The 17,525-nt window shown below is 35.5% G+C and overlaps 1 protein-coding gene across 1 annotated transcript; it reads right to left on the minus strand.

The window, feature by feature from the left end:
* Positions 1 to 3,948: 3,948 nt before the first annotated feature.
* Positions 3,949 to 11,255, minus strand: frrs1l (ferric-chelate reductase 1-like). Its single transcript, XM_087287134.1, has 5 exons — positions 10,916 to 11,255; positions 8,295 to 8,379; positions 7,943 to 8,081; positions 7,623 to 7,869; positions 3,949 to 4,325 (listed from the first exon to the last, which is right to left on the minus strand). The coding sequence occupies exons 1-5, from the start codon at positions 11,118 to 11,120 to the stop codon at positions 4,153 to 4,155; spliced, it is 849 nt and encodes a 282-aa protein (XP_087143260.1). The 5' UTR covers positions 11,121 to 11,255; the 3' UTR covers positions 3,949 to 4,152.
* Between the last annotated feature and the right edge of the window lie 6,270 nt (positions 11,256 to 17,525).

Raw genomic sequence — 17,525 nt, forward strand, 5'->3', positions numbered from 1 at the left:
AAGCAACAGTAACTCAATTAACCACTCGTTCCACCCAAGGTATGCAGAAGAGCATTTCTGAATGCACAGCACATCCAACCTTGAGCTGGATGGGCTACAGCAGCAGAAGGCCACATCGGGTGCCACTCCAGCAAAGAATAGGAAACTGAGGCTACAATTCGCACAGGGTCCCCAAAATTGGACAATAGAAGATTGGAAAATCATTGCCTGGTCTAATAAGTCTCGATTTCTGCTGCAACATTTGGATGGTAGGGTCAAAGTTTGACATCAACAACATGAAAGCATTGATCCATCTTGCCTTGTATCAATGGTTCAGTCAGGTGGTGAACCTCTGACAAAAACACTTTTCTTAAATGGTCGCAAAGTAAGTTTCAGCCTAAATTTAGATGCCTACCTAACGTACGTTATGTTTCAGATACTAAGACAATCATTTGTTACCATCTACTGGTAGAATGATGTAACTTGCAGAAAAAGAATCACTGAAATGATTCCTGTGTGAAAATTTTAGTACACAGAATAAAGTCACTGGAATTACCTTTTCTTCAAAGTGCTTATTTTTTCTGATCTTACATTCAGTCAAACATTCCAGTTTTATAAAGACAGCTTAGACAATACACACATTCAGATGTCCTTCTTAGCTTTATTAAAAGTGCAGTTGCAGTATAGGTTGTGTTCAGAACCATTAAACAGCCATCTTTGCTTCAGGTTATGTTGATTTTTCACAGTAAATTCATCAGAATGTATGTTAGCTGCTAATGATACTAGCTCGTATGACAAATGTGTAAAATACAAATGGCTCACACTCCTTCCGTACACACACTCCTTATTGCATATTTGCTAATACTATCGAAAGTAAAAAATAAAAAAAATAAAAAAATAGAAATTACATTAAAATAAAACTGGCAAACATATTAGTCCATGACCTTTACCATACAATGTCTCCATTCATGCTATGTGATTATCTCTGGCCTGCACACATCAAAAAGTACTTGACGACCCTTTCACACCCTCACATAGGTGAATATAACAACACATTTAAAAGAAAATATTATTCAGAACATCTTTTACATAAAACTCTTCAATCTGCTGTACAAATGTTTTACATGACATTTTTATATAATGCCAAAGATTTGGAACAGAAACCAACCACACACAAACTGGTGTGATTTGAATCATTCTACATGGGCAGCAATCAGTCCTTCCATCGCTTGTGAGTTCTGCAATGGCATGAAGTCCTCAGTAAAGGAAGTCTTTGATTCATTTGAATGAATACCATATGACTCTCTTCTGGGCTGGTTTATTGTCTAGTGGGTGCTAGTCTACATGGCTCAGATGGAGCTGGTTTGCTGGCATGCATCAAAATACTGAGCTGGTAATGCTGGCTAAGGCAGTGATGTTTTATGAATACTATATGTGCGCGTTTGTGCTGTGGGGCCAATTCTAAACTGCTGAAAGTTGCGTAGTCAATCACAGGCATTAATTTACATATCAAGTCTAAATAAATATCCTGTAAAATAGTGTGATAACAGTGGAAAGTAGATGACTCCAAACAGCTGAGCACCTCTATTAAATTCAATAGAGTGACATGGTTCAGCTGTGGATATGAGTCACTGTAGGGGCGCAGTCACATTTACTTTCTTCTGCAAGTTTTTATATTTGTAATTTTGCGATCTCAAAAGAAATCAATGCAATTGAGAATTTATTGAAAAATGTACCTTTAAATACTTGTGGATTTTTTAATGAATTTGCAATGTAACCACACCAAACTCCGTCATGAAATACAGCAGGGAAAATAAGCATTGAACACGTCACCGCTTTTCTCAGAAAACATATTTGTAAAGGTGCCGTTGACTTGAATTTTTTCCTGGATATTGGTAACAATAAAAAAACCTATATGCAAAGAAAACAAATCTAATTAGTTTACAAATTCAGCAAGCCTCTGACTTTCCTAATTTTAAATGAATATTAGCTGCTTCAGTCCAACATCAGGATGATGAAAATAAAACCAGGGTGGATATTTCGGTAAGACAATATCTGTTTCCAACCACCTGTTTTTATGCGCACTTGGACATGCGCACAAAAAAACTGGTTGATGGAAATGGCAAAATGCGCAAAATTTTTGAAAATGCTCAATATATGCAGATAACCGAGCAGAATAAACTGTTTATTCGATAAGAAAAAATGTGCATAAACTACGATGGAAACACTTTTACCGAACAAATTCCAGTATGCGCAATAAAAAAAAGTCATGTGATTTTGTTGTGAGAGATCATGTGATGATGTGTGGGATTGGACAAACCAGCAGGTTGAGCATCTCAACCATTTCAGTATTAGTGTTATTATATTGTCAATTACCTCCAGAACTGTCAAGAGAATTTTTGTTCTGCTTCTAATTTCTTTAAACGTCAATGCCGCGTGTTGGCATTGTCTTCTGTGGCTCAAGTCTTTTATTAAACAAAAAAGACTCACGCAGCTTCTCCGACCACAGCAAATTCCATTTTTACTTTTGATATTTGGCGCCAGTTAATCAGGAAGTGACGTTTTTTTTGTCTTTGACTCGTTGAATGGAAACGCTGCTTTATTCCCACATTTTTTATGCAATAATCCAGTTTTGTGCATAAATCTAATTTGCATTTTTTGATGAAAACATTGCCAATGATCCAAAACACAGCCACTCTCAAATACTTTCAGAAATAGAAAATCAAGCTTGAAAATGGCCCAGCCAATCAAAGTAAAGATACAATTAGATAGACAAGACCCATCAAGACTTTTATACTCTGTTAATGTCTGTGACAAAACTCACACCTGAGAAATTTATGTGACTTCATTCTCCATATGAGAGGCATCTTTAAGCTGACATCACCAAAAAGTATTTTATATATACAGTATTAAATACATTTCAGTAGTTTAGAATTTTCTCTAATTTTTCAGATTTTTTTTATGTTTGTAATGTTTGGGTTTTATCAAAATCTGGTTCAATTCCATTTTAACAGCTCCTTTAGAAATATTATTCCCAGGAAAAAAATATAACGTGTTCATTACTTATTTGCCTGCTGTATGGCCCTGACAAACCTTTTGCACTAATGTTACTGCACATTAAGCATATTTAGAACATTCACATACTGTAGATTTGGCTCAGATTGTTTCAGCTATTGTAGACTCTACCTATTATGATATATCAGAGCACTCTGGATTCCTCTATTTTTTTATCAAAATAAAAAATATATTGCATTGTAATTACACACACACACAAATATATATATATATATATATATATATATATATATATATATATATATATATATATATATATATATATATATATATATATATTTATTTATTTATTTATTTATTTATACAACAGTTCTGTCTGGTTCTCAAATCTGATTGGCTGATAGCCGTGCAATATTCTGCAATATCAGAGCTCCTACAGCCTCTTTACCCTTTACTCCGCCCACATACAGCCAGCAAAAAGCAGACACTACATTGCGATATGTACAGCCATATCGCACTGCTATTCGTGTGATATTGCGTTTATACAACAGTTTGACGGTATAATTGTGTATATAAAAACAAAATCAAACACGGAGAGTCTCAAAAACCCTTTTGTATGAGGAACTACTTTCTTCGGCCTTGGATTCAAATCATAAGCTGAAAGTTAAACAGCTGAGCAAGCATCTTTTAAACTTTAGATCTGTAGTGTCTGCTTTTTGCTGGTTGTATGTGGGCAGAGTAATACACAAAGGGTAAAGAGGCTTTACAGGTGCTGATATTACTTAAATATATCACGGCTATCAGCCAATCAGATTCAAGAACAAGACAGAACTGTTGTGTATATATATATATATATATATATATATATATATATATATATATATATATATATATATATATATATATATATATGATTGACTATATATAATCATATATATATATATATATATATATATATATATATATATGAGTGACTGACTTTCCTCTGAAAGAGATCAATTACTTGTATAACTCAGTATTACTCCAGAATCCAATACTGGTGATTACAGACTGAGGATATAGTAGAATCTTACTTATTGTGGTCTGCTTCTAATACTGGTAATTTGGCACACAGTCATGCTAACAGTGGCTCCAGGGCAAGTTGTCTCTCTTTGCTGGTTATGGCGTGCCCATCAGCAGGTAGAAGGTAAGAGCAACGATGAGGAGGAGGCAAAAGGGAGAAGAGAATGTCTGATAGGCAGTGGCAGGCATGAAAATGTCCTCATATTTATAGATGCTAATCATGCGGTCTGACACCGGCGGGGAGTCAATGTCATGCCTTGTGATGGAGCCTGAGAATAAAAAAAAAAAAATCTCTATTAAAATGGCAGAATCATAAACTGGAGTGAATTTGTAGGATTATTCACATAGCACCAACAGACGGACACTAACATAGATAATCACCAGAATAAAGACAAAATGCTTTTCAGAGATATCCCATAACCATGGTCATTCAGCAGACATAAGCTAATGCTAAGAGAAGTAACACAACAATCTGACGAAACCCAGACACACTAAAACATTTTAAGCCAATAAAAAAACAGAATTCTTATTTCCTTTCGCTTTTTTCTTGTTCATTCAACTTTTGAAAACATCCGCTGCACTGACCTAAGATTATTTGTTAGTAATACAAAAAACATTTAACATAAGATTTTTAGTTTTCTGGAGAGGTGAACTACAACGAAACAAAACTTTTTAAGTTGTGCCAAGTGAACATTTATTTTATCTGCAGACCTGGAATGCCTGAAGTTGAGTGAACAAAGAAGCATTATTCTTATTTCCTTTTATTTTTTCTCATAAACTGAAATTTTTTTTCACCTTTAATTGATAGGAAAGTAGAAAGTATAGACAGAAAAGCGTGGGGAGAGAAGAGAAGAGAAGGATCGGCATAGGACCTCAAGGTGGGATTTAAACTTGAGACACCATGAACACCAGATTGCCATGTGCTGACGCACTAACCACTACACCATTAGGGCTGATGTGTACTCAACTTTTGAGAACATCAGTTCCACTGACCTAAAATGTGTGAATAAAAAAATCTTGTGGAAATTGGTATTACAGTATATATATATATATATATATATATATATATATATATATATATATATATATATATATATATATATATATAAATATATATATTCATTTATATATATTATTTATTTATATAAAAGTATATAAAAAGAATGGGAGTAATTTATCCACATTGTTGGACACATCTTAATTAAGTGCAATTTATTTTATTTATTTATTTATTTATTTTCTCCAGAAAATCTGATTTCTCCAAAATTGCGATTTTCAACAAATTAGGTTGTCACAAAAAAAGGACAACAAAACTAATTTTATAATGGTTCCAAAAAATATGTGGAAAAATTCCAGGACAAACATTTAATGTGCACGTCATGGGCTTTACAGGGGGCTTGAGTGGGGGAAAAATAGGCAGGAGAATTTTTTATTTCTTCTTTTAATAGGTTAATCACTTTCCTAATGCATTTACTCTGAAATGCTCCAGAGTGTAAGTATGGAGCTCTCTACCACTACAAGACGTATTATGCACAATATGCATTTCAGCCATTTAATAAAAAAGGAATTGCATTCATACTCTGGGTTCACATTTGACTGTGCATACAAATTCCCTATATTTTTAAAATATAAAGTGAACAGGAAGAGTTTGTGAAACAACATCCTCGCGAGGTAATGCAAACCTTTGCGAGGTAACACAAAAACTTAAAAATATATATTTTCCTCCCACCCAGTTTTTTCCCCAACCACCTGGTCCATATCCAGGTTTTTTGTGGAATTGCCGATTTAGAATTAGCATATGGTGACACAACAGAGGATACAGTTTTACAAGAAATATGCAGATAAAAAAATGATTCCCATTTACTAAAATAGACACTTGTAAAATTAGGACTGAGGTATTTATAAAGAATTTTACGATTTTCTTTTTAATTTATAAGAGTTGTAATTTACTGAACTATGCTTGAGACAGCTTAGAGATTTGGCTTAAAATGTAAAAAAAAGTAATAACAACATATTTTTAACAAGGGGTCTATGGAAGCAAAGAAATAATTACCCATTTGCTGAACGTTAACTACTAATGTCAATACTAATTTTTGTCATGTGTGACAGTTTATTATAATACACACTTATGATGCAGACAGTTGCAAATTTACTGCAAAAATAAACTATAAGAAAAGCAATATTTTGTAATGACAAATGTCATTCAAAAAACATCACAATAAACAGCAATTAAATATTGTTGGTTTAGCATAAATATGCACGTAGCCAGGTTGCTTTAAAATGTCAGGGCTCAAAATATTTTACTTGCCTTGCCACAGCAAAAATACTACTAGATCAGGACAACAACTGTTCCATAAAAGGTCCATAAACTTATTTTGCCAAAATTTACAGCGTACGTTTGTATTGAGGCGTGTGTGCGCGTCACAGCACAGCTCATTAACCATCCATTGACCATTAATCATCCATTGACCATTCCAAATATGGTCAATAAAGACCTTCTAATTCTAGGGGTATTTTTGGGCTAATAATAAATGAGCATATAAAAAAACTTTCTGGAATTTTTTTAATTGACCTTAGCTAATTGAAACCTACTATATAGAAGGTTGAATCAATGCAGTTTTTAAGATTACTGATTTTTTTTTTTTTTGGGTACCACTAAAGCTGCTTTTTTACTGCACGCTACAATACAGTTTGGCTTTGGTTCTGTTCTGCTTGGCTCAGTCTGCATTTCACTGCAGTTTAGTGCACCATTAAGTGGGTGGAAAAAAAAAAACAATTCCAGGTTGTCCCATTTATTCGCTCGATTTGCTCCTCGGCTACTGATGAGATGAAGATCTGGACCTCTTCTGCTGACCATTATGTTGTCAATTACATAGCATTATTCTTGTGTAAAAATGGTTTAGTCATGCAAGCCAACAATACATTAGTGGCAGCAGCTGATTATTTATATATAGTGGTTTGGTGTTTTGTGTCACAAATCCATTGACACTGTTAGTGCTGATACTGACAGATCAATCGTTGATCAGCAGTGTGTATACGTCACATTTTGGTAACAGTACAGCTCATTTGGAACCTCAGATGAGGTGACACTACAAAAGTACCAGTTGTTAGGTGGTATTGGTGGAAAAGGCTATTCTTTTTTGCACATGATTCCCTGGTAGCAAACTAACAGTACATGGGGTGTGGTTAAGAAAATATTGTGGCTGAAGCTGTCAACCTGACAGCAAAAGAGAAGGACCACCACCCCAAATGTGGAAGCAATTGGACTTTGATCAAAGATAAAAACATTTTTTTAGTGGATTAACTTGCATTTTTTCACCTAAATAATAACAACGTGCTATGAAAAAATAATCAACATTGTAATTTTTGATTTCAAAAGGACTTTAAATTTACTATCCCTAAACAAACCCTGTAACCTAATCTATCTTACATCACCAAGTACATGCTAAGGAAAGTACACAGTATGTACAGTATATGCCCTGTAAAATAAAGTGCAACCGATATTTTCTTGCACCACTAAACGGTGCAGTGTGAACTAAGCTCTAAAATCAGACCAAATGACTTACCTTGTATAGCAGGTCCCCAAGCGAACAGATAGTACCAGCTCAGGTGCAGGTCCACCAGTGTTTCCTCACGTGCCACATGAAGAGGCCGTTTGAAGCGGCAGGTGACGCGGTTGTTTTCAAAGATACCCTCTTCATCCCGTGCTGGGTTGCGCTTGATTTCTTTGGCCCACTGGCCCACATTATAGAAATGATGGATCCGTACACGTCCGTTATCATCATGAACACAGCCCATGACATCATCACCTCCCTACAACAACAATATTATTGTGTATATCATATCATGTCTGAAAGCATCCACAGATTATACTAACTCTTTTTACCATCTTTTTATCTGAAGAGAAACCAACAGCAACCCATCCATCAGTGTCTGCACTCATCTCGAATTCCACATCTGTGCCAATGCGTCTGAAACTCAGGAAATAGTCACAGGACTCTGCGTCACAGCCTGGTTTGCCATATCTAATGAATAGAAAGAGAAACAATAAACTGAGGCAATTTGTTTTTTAGCAAGATCAGAAACTAGTCTGACTAGTTTGGTCTGGTCTGATTGTCAACATTAACACAAGGGTGTGTGGCAGCATGGCAGACAGCAGCTTAATACTGCAATACAACACTCCTGTTAAATGATTTGACCTCTGATAGTCTACATAAACCTTCATTGCATGCACTGACCTGATGCATCCTTTGGTTACTCCACAGTCGCTGACTTTGATACGGGCAAATGGGTCCACAGGGGGTGCAGTTGGGAAGGGGTAACCTGTGAGGCAACAGATAACAATACTGAGCTGCTTTCAGACATATGTCTTTGATTCCTACCAATACAACTGCAGTTAACAATCATGGATGATGTTGTATATTCATCCATTCATTTTACTCACTGATTTTCCTTCGGCTTACTCTCTGATTTATCAGGGGTGTCCAGAGAGGAATGAACTACCAGTTCTCTGGCATATGTTTTATGTGGCGGATGCCCTTTTAGCCACTAGCCTAACTCGTGACCCTCCAAACTTGTGAACTCACAGTGCTGGAATACCCACACACTCTCTCATTCACACAACAGCCAATTTAGTTCATCCAATTGACCTATAATGCATATGTTTAAACTGTTAGAAAAAACAGATCACGTCCTGAGATCTTGACATCCAAGACCACTGTGGCCACTGTGTCAGCTTCAATAATTTTAGTTAAATAAATGAATTCAGTTTCTTAACTAAATGAACTTGAATAAAAATGGACCGTCGAGGCATTCATAATGTTACAAGGAATATTTCAAACAAACGCTGTAGAGCTGCAACTATTATTAATCTAATTATTGTTTGAATAATCAAATAATCGTCATTTTCCCCCAACTAACCAGTTAGTGAAAATATTTAGTTTATATAATAAATAGTACAAAATATTAACTTAGCTTTTGAAATTGTCAATGAATTAATTACACTTACACACAATTACAACTATTACACTTTTTAGAACATGAATGCATAAATTCAGCTCTTTGTTGTTCTTTTGAACTATTTATTTATCAAAATAAAAAATGGGGAAAAAAACTATAATGAAAAATCTAAAAATATTAAGCTATTTTCTAGCATTGATGATAATCATTGTAAATGATAATGTAACTCTGTTGATGGAAGTAATGGTGCTGAAAATTCAGGCTTCAAAAAAGTTTGTAAAAAATTACATTTTAAAATTATGAAAACAGCTATTTCGATTTATTTATCTTTTAATTTTACCAAATAAAAGCAGACATGCAAACATTTTTTTTAAAAAGTCACACACACACACACACACACTATTTTGAACACGCACGGTCTGTTGTCCACAGGCTCAGATCATGTGGTAAGAGTTTAGGTTCCATTTTACTTTATTCTTGTAAATCATATATATGAGACATTCTACCAAAAATGCTAATTTTTAGTCAAATCTTAAAGGTGTATAGTACGCATTTTAAAATGTTAAATTTAATGCAGATGTGACAGGGCTGACAGAAACATTGGGAGAGTTGTAAATTTATTTGTATTATATATACAGTTGAAGTCAGAATTATTAGCCCCTCTGAATTATTAGACCGCTTGTTTATTTTTTCCCCAATTTCTATTTAATGGAGAGCAGATTTCTTCAACACATTTCTAAACATAATAGTTTTAATAACTCATTTCTAATAATGGATTTATTTTATCTTTGCCATGATGACAGTAAATAATATTTGACTAGATAATTTTCAATATACTTCTATACAGCTTAAAGTGACATTTAAAGGCTTAACTAGGTTAATTTGTGTATCTAGGTGAGTTAGGGTAATTAGGCAAGTTATTGTATAATGATGGTTTGTTCTGTAGACTATCGAGAAAAAAATAGCTTAAAAGGGCTAATAATTTTGTCCCTAAAATTGTGTTTTAAAAAATTAAAACTGCTTTTATTCTAGCCAAAATAAAACAAATAAGACCAGAAGAAAAAATATTATCAGACATACTGTGAAAATTCCCTTGCTCTGTTAAACATAATTTGGAAAATATTTAAAAAAGAACAAAATTCAAAGGGGGCTAATAATTCTGACTTCAACTGTGTATTTCAAGTGTTTATTTGTAGAATTTTCATGTTTTTAATCAATTGATGTGAATGATATAAACATTAGCTATTTCTGAAGTTTTTACACTAAATAACCTTAATGTTTTTAGCATAACAAAACTATTAAGGCTGTATAGGTTCAACTGGGCGAAGGACAATGACAATGACAGGGTTTGTAATTTTTTTTAAGTGTTTTCAATAAAGAACAGAAATCTGAGAACCAAATGAACAACATATTCTTAGAACAACTCACAGAAATCAACAATCAATCTTTTTTAGACATTTTTGGGATGAAATACTTTTTATCAACTGTACATGTTCCTATTTTAGGGACAGATAATATACGTTTCTGGTAGAATGTCCTATATCTTTTTTTCTGTTCTAATTACACTTTTGATGTGTTGGGACAGCAATTTGCTCACAAACAGACTCCAAAATATGCAAGTCAGTGGTCTTATAGGGTGCTGACCAAGGTGCTGATGTTGGACCATATGCTATTAAAATGAATAGGCTATTAGCGAACAAATACAGTTGGCTATAATAGAATAGAAGGTACTAACATAAGTCACTAATAGTCAAATCCAATGCAATTAACACAATTTAAAGGACTTAGGCCAAGGGAAATCATCGACGTTGATCATTCACTATTCAATTCCTCGGAAAAAAAAAACACAAAACAGCATTCACGGCTTCATATTAAGCATCTGGGATTAATTATCTTGTACCTTCGTCTGACAGGTATCTGGACTCCAGGAACTCGGAGGCGAATGTGCTATAGGAGTCCTTATGTGGCTCCTCGTGCCCCGGTTCTCCGTGCTCTCCGTGTCCGGCCCGCAGCACATTATCGTCGGTAGGACTGGCAGAGACTGCGAGCCACAGCGTCGCATCCAGCAGCACAGAGACCCGCAGCAGCGGATGCAGAGCAAACATGACGACGACGATGGTTATTGTAAACGCGAAAAATCACGGTTCTGATTTAACAGTCGCATTCCAGATCTGATAATTGCCCCGATAACAAACAACAAAATGTAGCTTATTAAATGGCTTTGAGGATAACGCGTCTCTGTCGGTCGACGGGGGAGGGGAGCTGAGAGGCGCGAGACTCGGGTGTCGTTAATGAATAGGGCCAAACCAATCCGCTTACGGTGAGATTTGTAACCGATAATGATACTGCTGGATAATGACACGGCACTTAGAGATAATATGACATGTATACGCTATTTAGTTAAGTCGTTTGTTGTTTATTATTACATTGTTATATATTTACGAATCAATAAGATGGTTGTGTACTGTTTTCGTACATTAAGTCTCCCCTCTATATCCATGTTTTATGACCCTGCACGTCGATCGCTGCCAGTTTATCCACTATGGAAATGAATTGCAGTGTAAAAATGTAAATATTAAAAGTGAGAAGAATGTTGAACATTCATAATTGCTTTGGTCAAATGTAAAAGGTAAGTTTACCCAAGAATGAAAAATAAGTGTTGTTCAACTGGTTCATATAGGCCTAATATATAGTCAACAGCACCGCTCAATACTCCATGGGCCCTAAGCAATATTTTATTTGAGGGCCCCTCAGTGCAACGAGTATGGCAAGTTATTGCTAATCCCTGATTATTCACACACTACAAAATCTAAAACACACATTAGCATTTTTATTAGCTGTAGCTGTATTGCTTATATCATAGGCCTACATAGACTATTTTTGTATTACAACAACCTTCCAATTTATCAAATGGCTACCTGCGACAAAACGGAACAATTAGACACAAATCATTGATAGCTGTAATTTTTTTAATTTAATTACTTTAATAAAACAAGGTTGACGGAAACAAAAATTGTTCGATGAATTATTGTTATTATTTAGTGCACTATATACAGTTGAAGTCAGAACTTTTAGCTTCCCTTTGAATTTTTTGATATTTTCCAAATGATGTTTAACAGAGCAAGGACATTTTCACAGTATGTCTGATAATGTCTGGAGAAAATCTTATTTGTTTTCTCTCTTTTTTTTCAGCTTAGTCTATTTTTAATCCATGGTCGCCACAGCAAAATTAACCACCAACTTATCCAATATGTTTTACGCAGCGGATGCCCTTCCAGCTGCAACCCATCACTGGAAAACATCCATACACACTCATATACTATGGACAATTTAGCCTACCCAATTCACCTGTACCGCATGTCTTTGGACTGTGGGGGAAATCGGAGCACCCAGAGGAAAACCCACGCAAAGGCAGGGAGAACATGCAAACTCCACACAGAAACGCCAACTGACCCAGCCAAGGCTCAGACCAGTGACCTTCTTGCTGTAAGGCGACAGCACTACCTACTGCGCCGCCTTCTTATTTGTTTTATTTCAGATAGAATAAAAACAGTTTTTAATTTTTTGAAAACCATTTTAAGGTCAAAATTATTAGCCCTTTTAACTTTTTTTTTCGATAGTTAACAGAACAAACAAACCATCTTTATAGAATAACTTTCCTAATTACCCTCTCCTGCATAGTTAACCTAATTAATCTAATTAAGCCTTTAAATGTCACTGTAAGCTGTATAGAAGTGTCTTGAAAATATCTAGTCAAATACTATTTACTGTCATCATGGCAAAGATAAAAAAAAATCAGTTATTAGAAATGAACTATTAAAACTATTATGTTTAGAAATGTGTTGAAAAAAATCTTCCCTCTGTTAAACAGAAACTGGGGAAAAAAATAAACAGGGAGCTAATAAATCAGGGGGGCTAATAATTCCGACTTCAACTTCATGTTCCCAGGGAATATATTTATGGGGTGGCCAAAATGTATTATTTGAGTGTTAATATTGCTATTTACAGATTTCAGGTATAGATAATAATGTAACAAACGAACAGACATGTTTTAAAAGTAAAAGCATGAATGTAACAAAAAAGATAAGATTTCCAATTTCTGCTTGAAATTGACATTGGCTTTAAATTTTAATAATGTAGTTAGCAGATATTTTTATTTTATTTAGTTGATATCTAATTATTTTTTGTGTGGGTAACAAAAATGGTTTTGTTTAAATTTATTAATGTAACTAATTAAATGTGTCTATAATAACTTACAATCTATAGTAACAAACACAATGCAATATGTCAGAGAGGTTTACTTACAATACGGTTTTTACATACTGAAAATTGAATTGCTGATAGCGCTACGAGAAGGAACAGTAAAATAGTCAAACACCCGCTGATGCTTATAAGATTGAAATTCAATTTCTTTTATGGTAAAATTTTGGTAAGTTTAAGTTATGATTAATACATGCAAGTTAAAATTAAAAAAGGTTTTGTGCTCATTATATTGACAAAGGAAGATAATGCAAACGTCTCATTAACCGCTAGATGGCAGTGTTTAATTTCTTATCAAGCAAACAAAAAAGATAGCCTATGTCGAAAACTTCACCTCGTGCTGCAGTATATCCAAAAAGCTAATGAGGTTTGCAAGTTACCAGCTAGAACATTTGATATAATATATCTAAATAATTAAAAAATAATGTGATATGAAAGATTGTTATATGTCCAAAAACATTTAGTGAACAATTCTTTTTTTTTAAATATTATAAAGAACATTGCTTATTAACATTCATTCATTTTCTTTTTGGCTTAGTCCCTTTATTAATCCGGGGTCGCCACAGTGGAATGAACCGCCAACTTATCCAGCAAGTTTTTATGCTGCGGATGCCCTTCCAGCCGCAACCCATCTCTGGGAAACATCCACACACACACTCATACTCTACGGACAATTTAGCCTACCCAATTCACCTGTACCGCATGTCTTTAGACTGTGGTGGAAACCGGAGCACCCGGAGGAAACCCACACGAACACATGGAGAACATGCAAACTCCACACAGAAACGCCAATTGAGTCGAGGCTCAAACCAGTACTACCTACTGTGCCACTGCTTCGCCCTGCTTATTAACATAATTCATTGAAATGATGTGAAGAAGTGTTTGCCCCTTACTGAGTTCTTTTATTAATTTTATTTTTGCATGTTTGTCACACCTTAATGTTTTAGAACATCAAACACATGTAATCATCAGTCACAGATAACACATGTAAACACATCATGCAGTTTTAATAAAAAAAATATATATACAAATCTACATTACCCTGTGTGGAAAAAGTCATTAATACTAATATTGGACCACTCTTAGCAACAACAACTGCAATCAAGCATTTTTGATAACTTGCAGTGAGTCTGTTACAGCACAGTTTAGTGTGTTCTGGCCCACGCATCTTTGCAGAATGATTGTAATTCAGCCACAATGGAAATTTTTTAAGCATGAACTGCCTTTATTAAGTCATGCTACAGCATCTCAAAAGAATTCAGGTCAGGAATTTAACTAGGCCCCTCCAAACTCTTCATTTTTTCAGCCATTCAGAAGTAGACTTGTTGGTGAGCTTTGAATCAGTTTACTCCAGAACCCAAGATTGCTTCAGCTTGAGGTCACTACATGGCCGAACATTCTCCTTCAGGTTATTTTAGTACACAGCAGAATCCATCTTCTAGTCTTCTAGCTCCTAAAGCAGAAAACTGATTTGAGCCTTTATGTTTTTTTGCTCAGTAGTAGTTTTCATCTTGGAACTCTGCCATGCAAAACATTTTTGCCCGGGCTCTCTCTTATGGGGGAGTCATGAACACTCACCTTAACTGAGGCAAGTGAGGCCTGCAGTGCAAGCGAGGTCTACGGTTCTATAAGTTTGCCATTTGCTAAACAGGTAGATCTCAATTATTTGCCTTCATATTTGTTTTTGAACTTCTTTCAATTTAGCTCTCTGCTCTAACAGGTAATGGCAGTAATCAGACCTGGGTTTGGCTAGAGAAATTTAACTCAGGTGTGATAAAGCAGATTTAGGGTGTTTTAATGTGTGTCGGAAGGAAAACACATTTCATATAGGGATATGTAGTTTTGGATAGTGGTTTCCCTTAATGGTTGCAGCTGGAAGGGCATCCACTGTTTAAAACTGTGAGTAGTTGGTGGTCCATTCCGCTGTACTGACCCCTGATAAATCAGGGTCTAAGCCAAAGGATAATGAATGAATGAATGATCTGTATCATTTAAGTGCAACAAACATGCAAAAAAAGAAAGAAATCAGAAGGAGGCAAACACTTTTTCACACCACTGTATGTATTCATATATCCATTTGTCACATTTAATATTCCAGAGTTACAGATCTCATGTTCCACTGCATTTCCTCAATTTACAGTTTAAAATTCACCGCTCCAAGGTGTCCACTTAAACCCTAGAACCTCTAAATCAATTTCTTCTATTTTCTCTGGATATGGCCAATTACCCGCTGCTTAGCAGGACTATTAAAGTCCAGCTAAACCGACACCAGCTTTAATAGGCCTGTCCCATCAGCACAGCAATATAGACGTGCTCTCATACACACCATGTAGTTCTAAGACTCGATCCTCCCCCATTGGCCACGGCACCATCCCCCTCCTGCCATCACACAGGCGCGATCACTCCCCGTCTAATAGCCTTACCCAATTACGGCCACAGCGCTAGAGGAGAAAGGATGATGAGATCCCCTAACATGTTAATGAAGAACCTACGGCATACCTGCCTTATCTTAATAACCTAAAACACACACATGCACATGCACACACACACACACACACACACACACAGACAGAGCGATCCGGCAAATGTCAATTTGCGTGTCTCCTGGGTACGTGTGTGTGTGATTGACACAGAGACAATGGCCGCAGGTCCCATTCATAAACGTAGAGGGGAGAAAGAGGAAGTGATGGAGAGGAAGAGAGAGAGAAAGAGAAAGAGAGAAAGAAAGAGAGAGAAAGAGAATTGTATAAATATACTACAGTGGTAGATGCTTGACCAAAGAGATTTCAAAACAAATAGTGACTGTATAGTATTTAATTCATACAATATTCGAGAGGGTCAGGTAAAAACTGTGACTATAAGTCTTTCAAAACTTTAAGAAGGTGAAGTAAAAATTCTGTCATCATTTACACTTATCCTCAAGAGGTTCCAAATCGGTTTAAGTGTCTTTTTTTCCTGTTGAACACAAAAATATATTTTGAAGAATGTTGGAAACTGGTAACCCCTGACATTATTGCCAAAGAAAAAAAATCTGGGCGTCAATCGCTACCAGTTTTCAAAATATCTTCATTTTGTGATGAACATAAGAAAGCAAGTCAAACTGGTCTGGAAAAAATGTCCGTGTTAGTAAACAGCACGATGGCTCAGTGGTTAGCACTGTCACCTCACAGCAAAAAGGTCAATGGTTCAATTCCCGACTGGGTTTCTGTGTGGAGTTTCTATGTTCTGCCCGTAGGTGTCCTCCAGGTGCTCTGGTTTCCCCCACAGTCCAACATGTGTGTAAATGTGAGAGTTTATGGGTGTTTCCCAGTACTGGGTTACAGCTGGAAGGGCATCTGCTGTGTAAAACATATGCTGGAATAGTTAGCGCTTCATTCCACTGTGGCGAACCCTGATAAATAAGGGACTAAGCTGAAGTAAAATTAATGTGCAACTGAAGACATAATATTAAGTTTTTTGGGTAAACTACATCTTTGAAGTGTGTTCATATCTTTTTTCCATTTGTTAATTATTGTCTGGGCTTTATAAAAAACTGGGTGCTATGTTTTATCAGACTGAATACTGTACAGTCTGATAAAACGCACAATGTACAATTGCATCTATGAGGTTTCCTTTACTATAAAACCAAACCGGAAATCGAGGATGTGTGATAGCATGGTGACATCATACATGGTCTGAGTCACTAGTTAAAATATCTTATCTGAATTTGAAAATTGTTTAAAATATTTGGTATAATGCAAGTACATAAGTCAACAAAATAGATGACACTGTTCTGGCAGGAAAAAAATCGTACATATTGTGTCCTTGAGAAAAATAAGTGCTCAAATGACTTTTTAGGCCTAAATGAATTTGGCCTAAAACAGGGCTGCAGTGGCCTGCAGAGTTTAGATCCAAAAAACAACTTTGTAGGTAAACTAGCAACTTCCAGACAGGTGTGTTGAAGGAAGCTGGAGTTAAATTATGCAAGACACAGGCCCTTCAGGGCCAAATTTGGGCACCCCTGACAGAAAAGGTCAAATTATGTAATCATACCTAATAATGGAGAGGGAGGCTTCAAAGAACACAAAAATTGCATTAAGCCAGCTCACTTTGCTGGTTTGTCTTAAAGGGCACCTATGATGAAAATCATCTTTTGGGAGCTATTTGGACAGATCTGTGTGTTGGTGTAGTGTGTCCACAGTCATATTGGGGAGATAAAAACACAGTAAGTCTCTTTTTTTATTTCCTGGCGTTAAAATAGGATCCAAATC

The sequence above is a fragment of the Danio rerio genome, chromosome 16, assembly GCF_052040795.2.
Source record: "Danio rerio strain M-AB ecotype USA chromosome 16, GRCz13ab, whole genome shotgun sequence".
NCBI classification, from domain to species: domain Eukaryota; kingdom Metazoa; phylum Chordata; class Actinopteri; order Cypriniformes; family Danionidae; genus Danio; species Danio rerio.

Excerpts from the sequence above, each read along its gene's own strand:
- frrs1l (XM_087287134.1), bottom strand. The coding sequence starts at position 11,120 with ATGTTTGCTCTGCATCCGCTGCTGCGGGTCTCTGTGCTGCTGGATGCG. Across the intron at positions 8,380-10,915 it reads CAGATACCTGTCAGACGAAG|GTTACCCCTTCCCAACTGCA; the intron begins GTACAAGATAAT and ends GTTGCCTCACAG. Across the intron at positions 7,870-7,942 it reads TCTCTTCAGATAAAAAGATG|GGAGGTGATGATGTCATGGG; the intron begins GTAAAAAGAGTT and ends TTGTTGTTGTAG.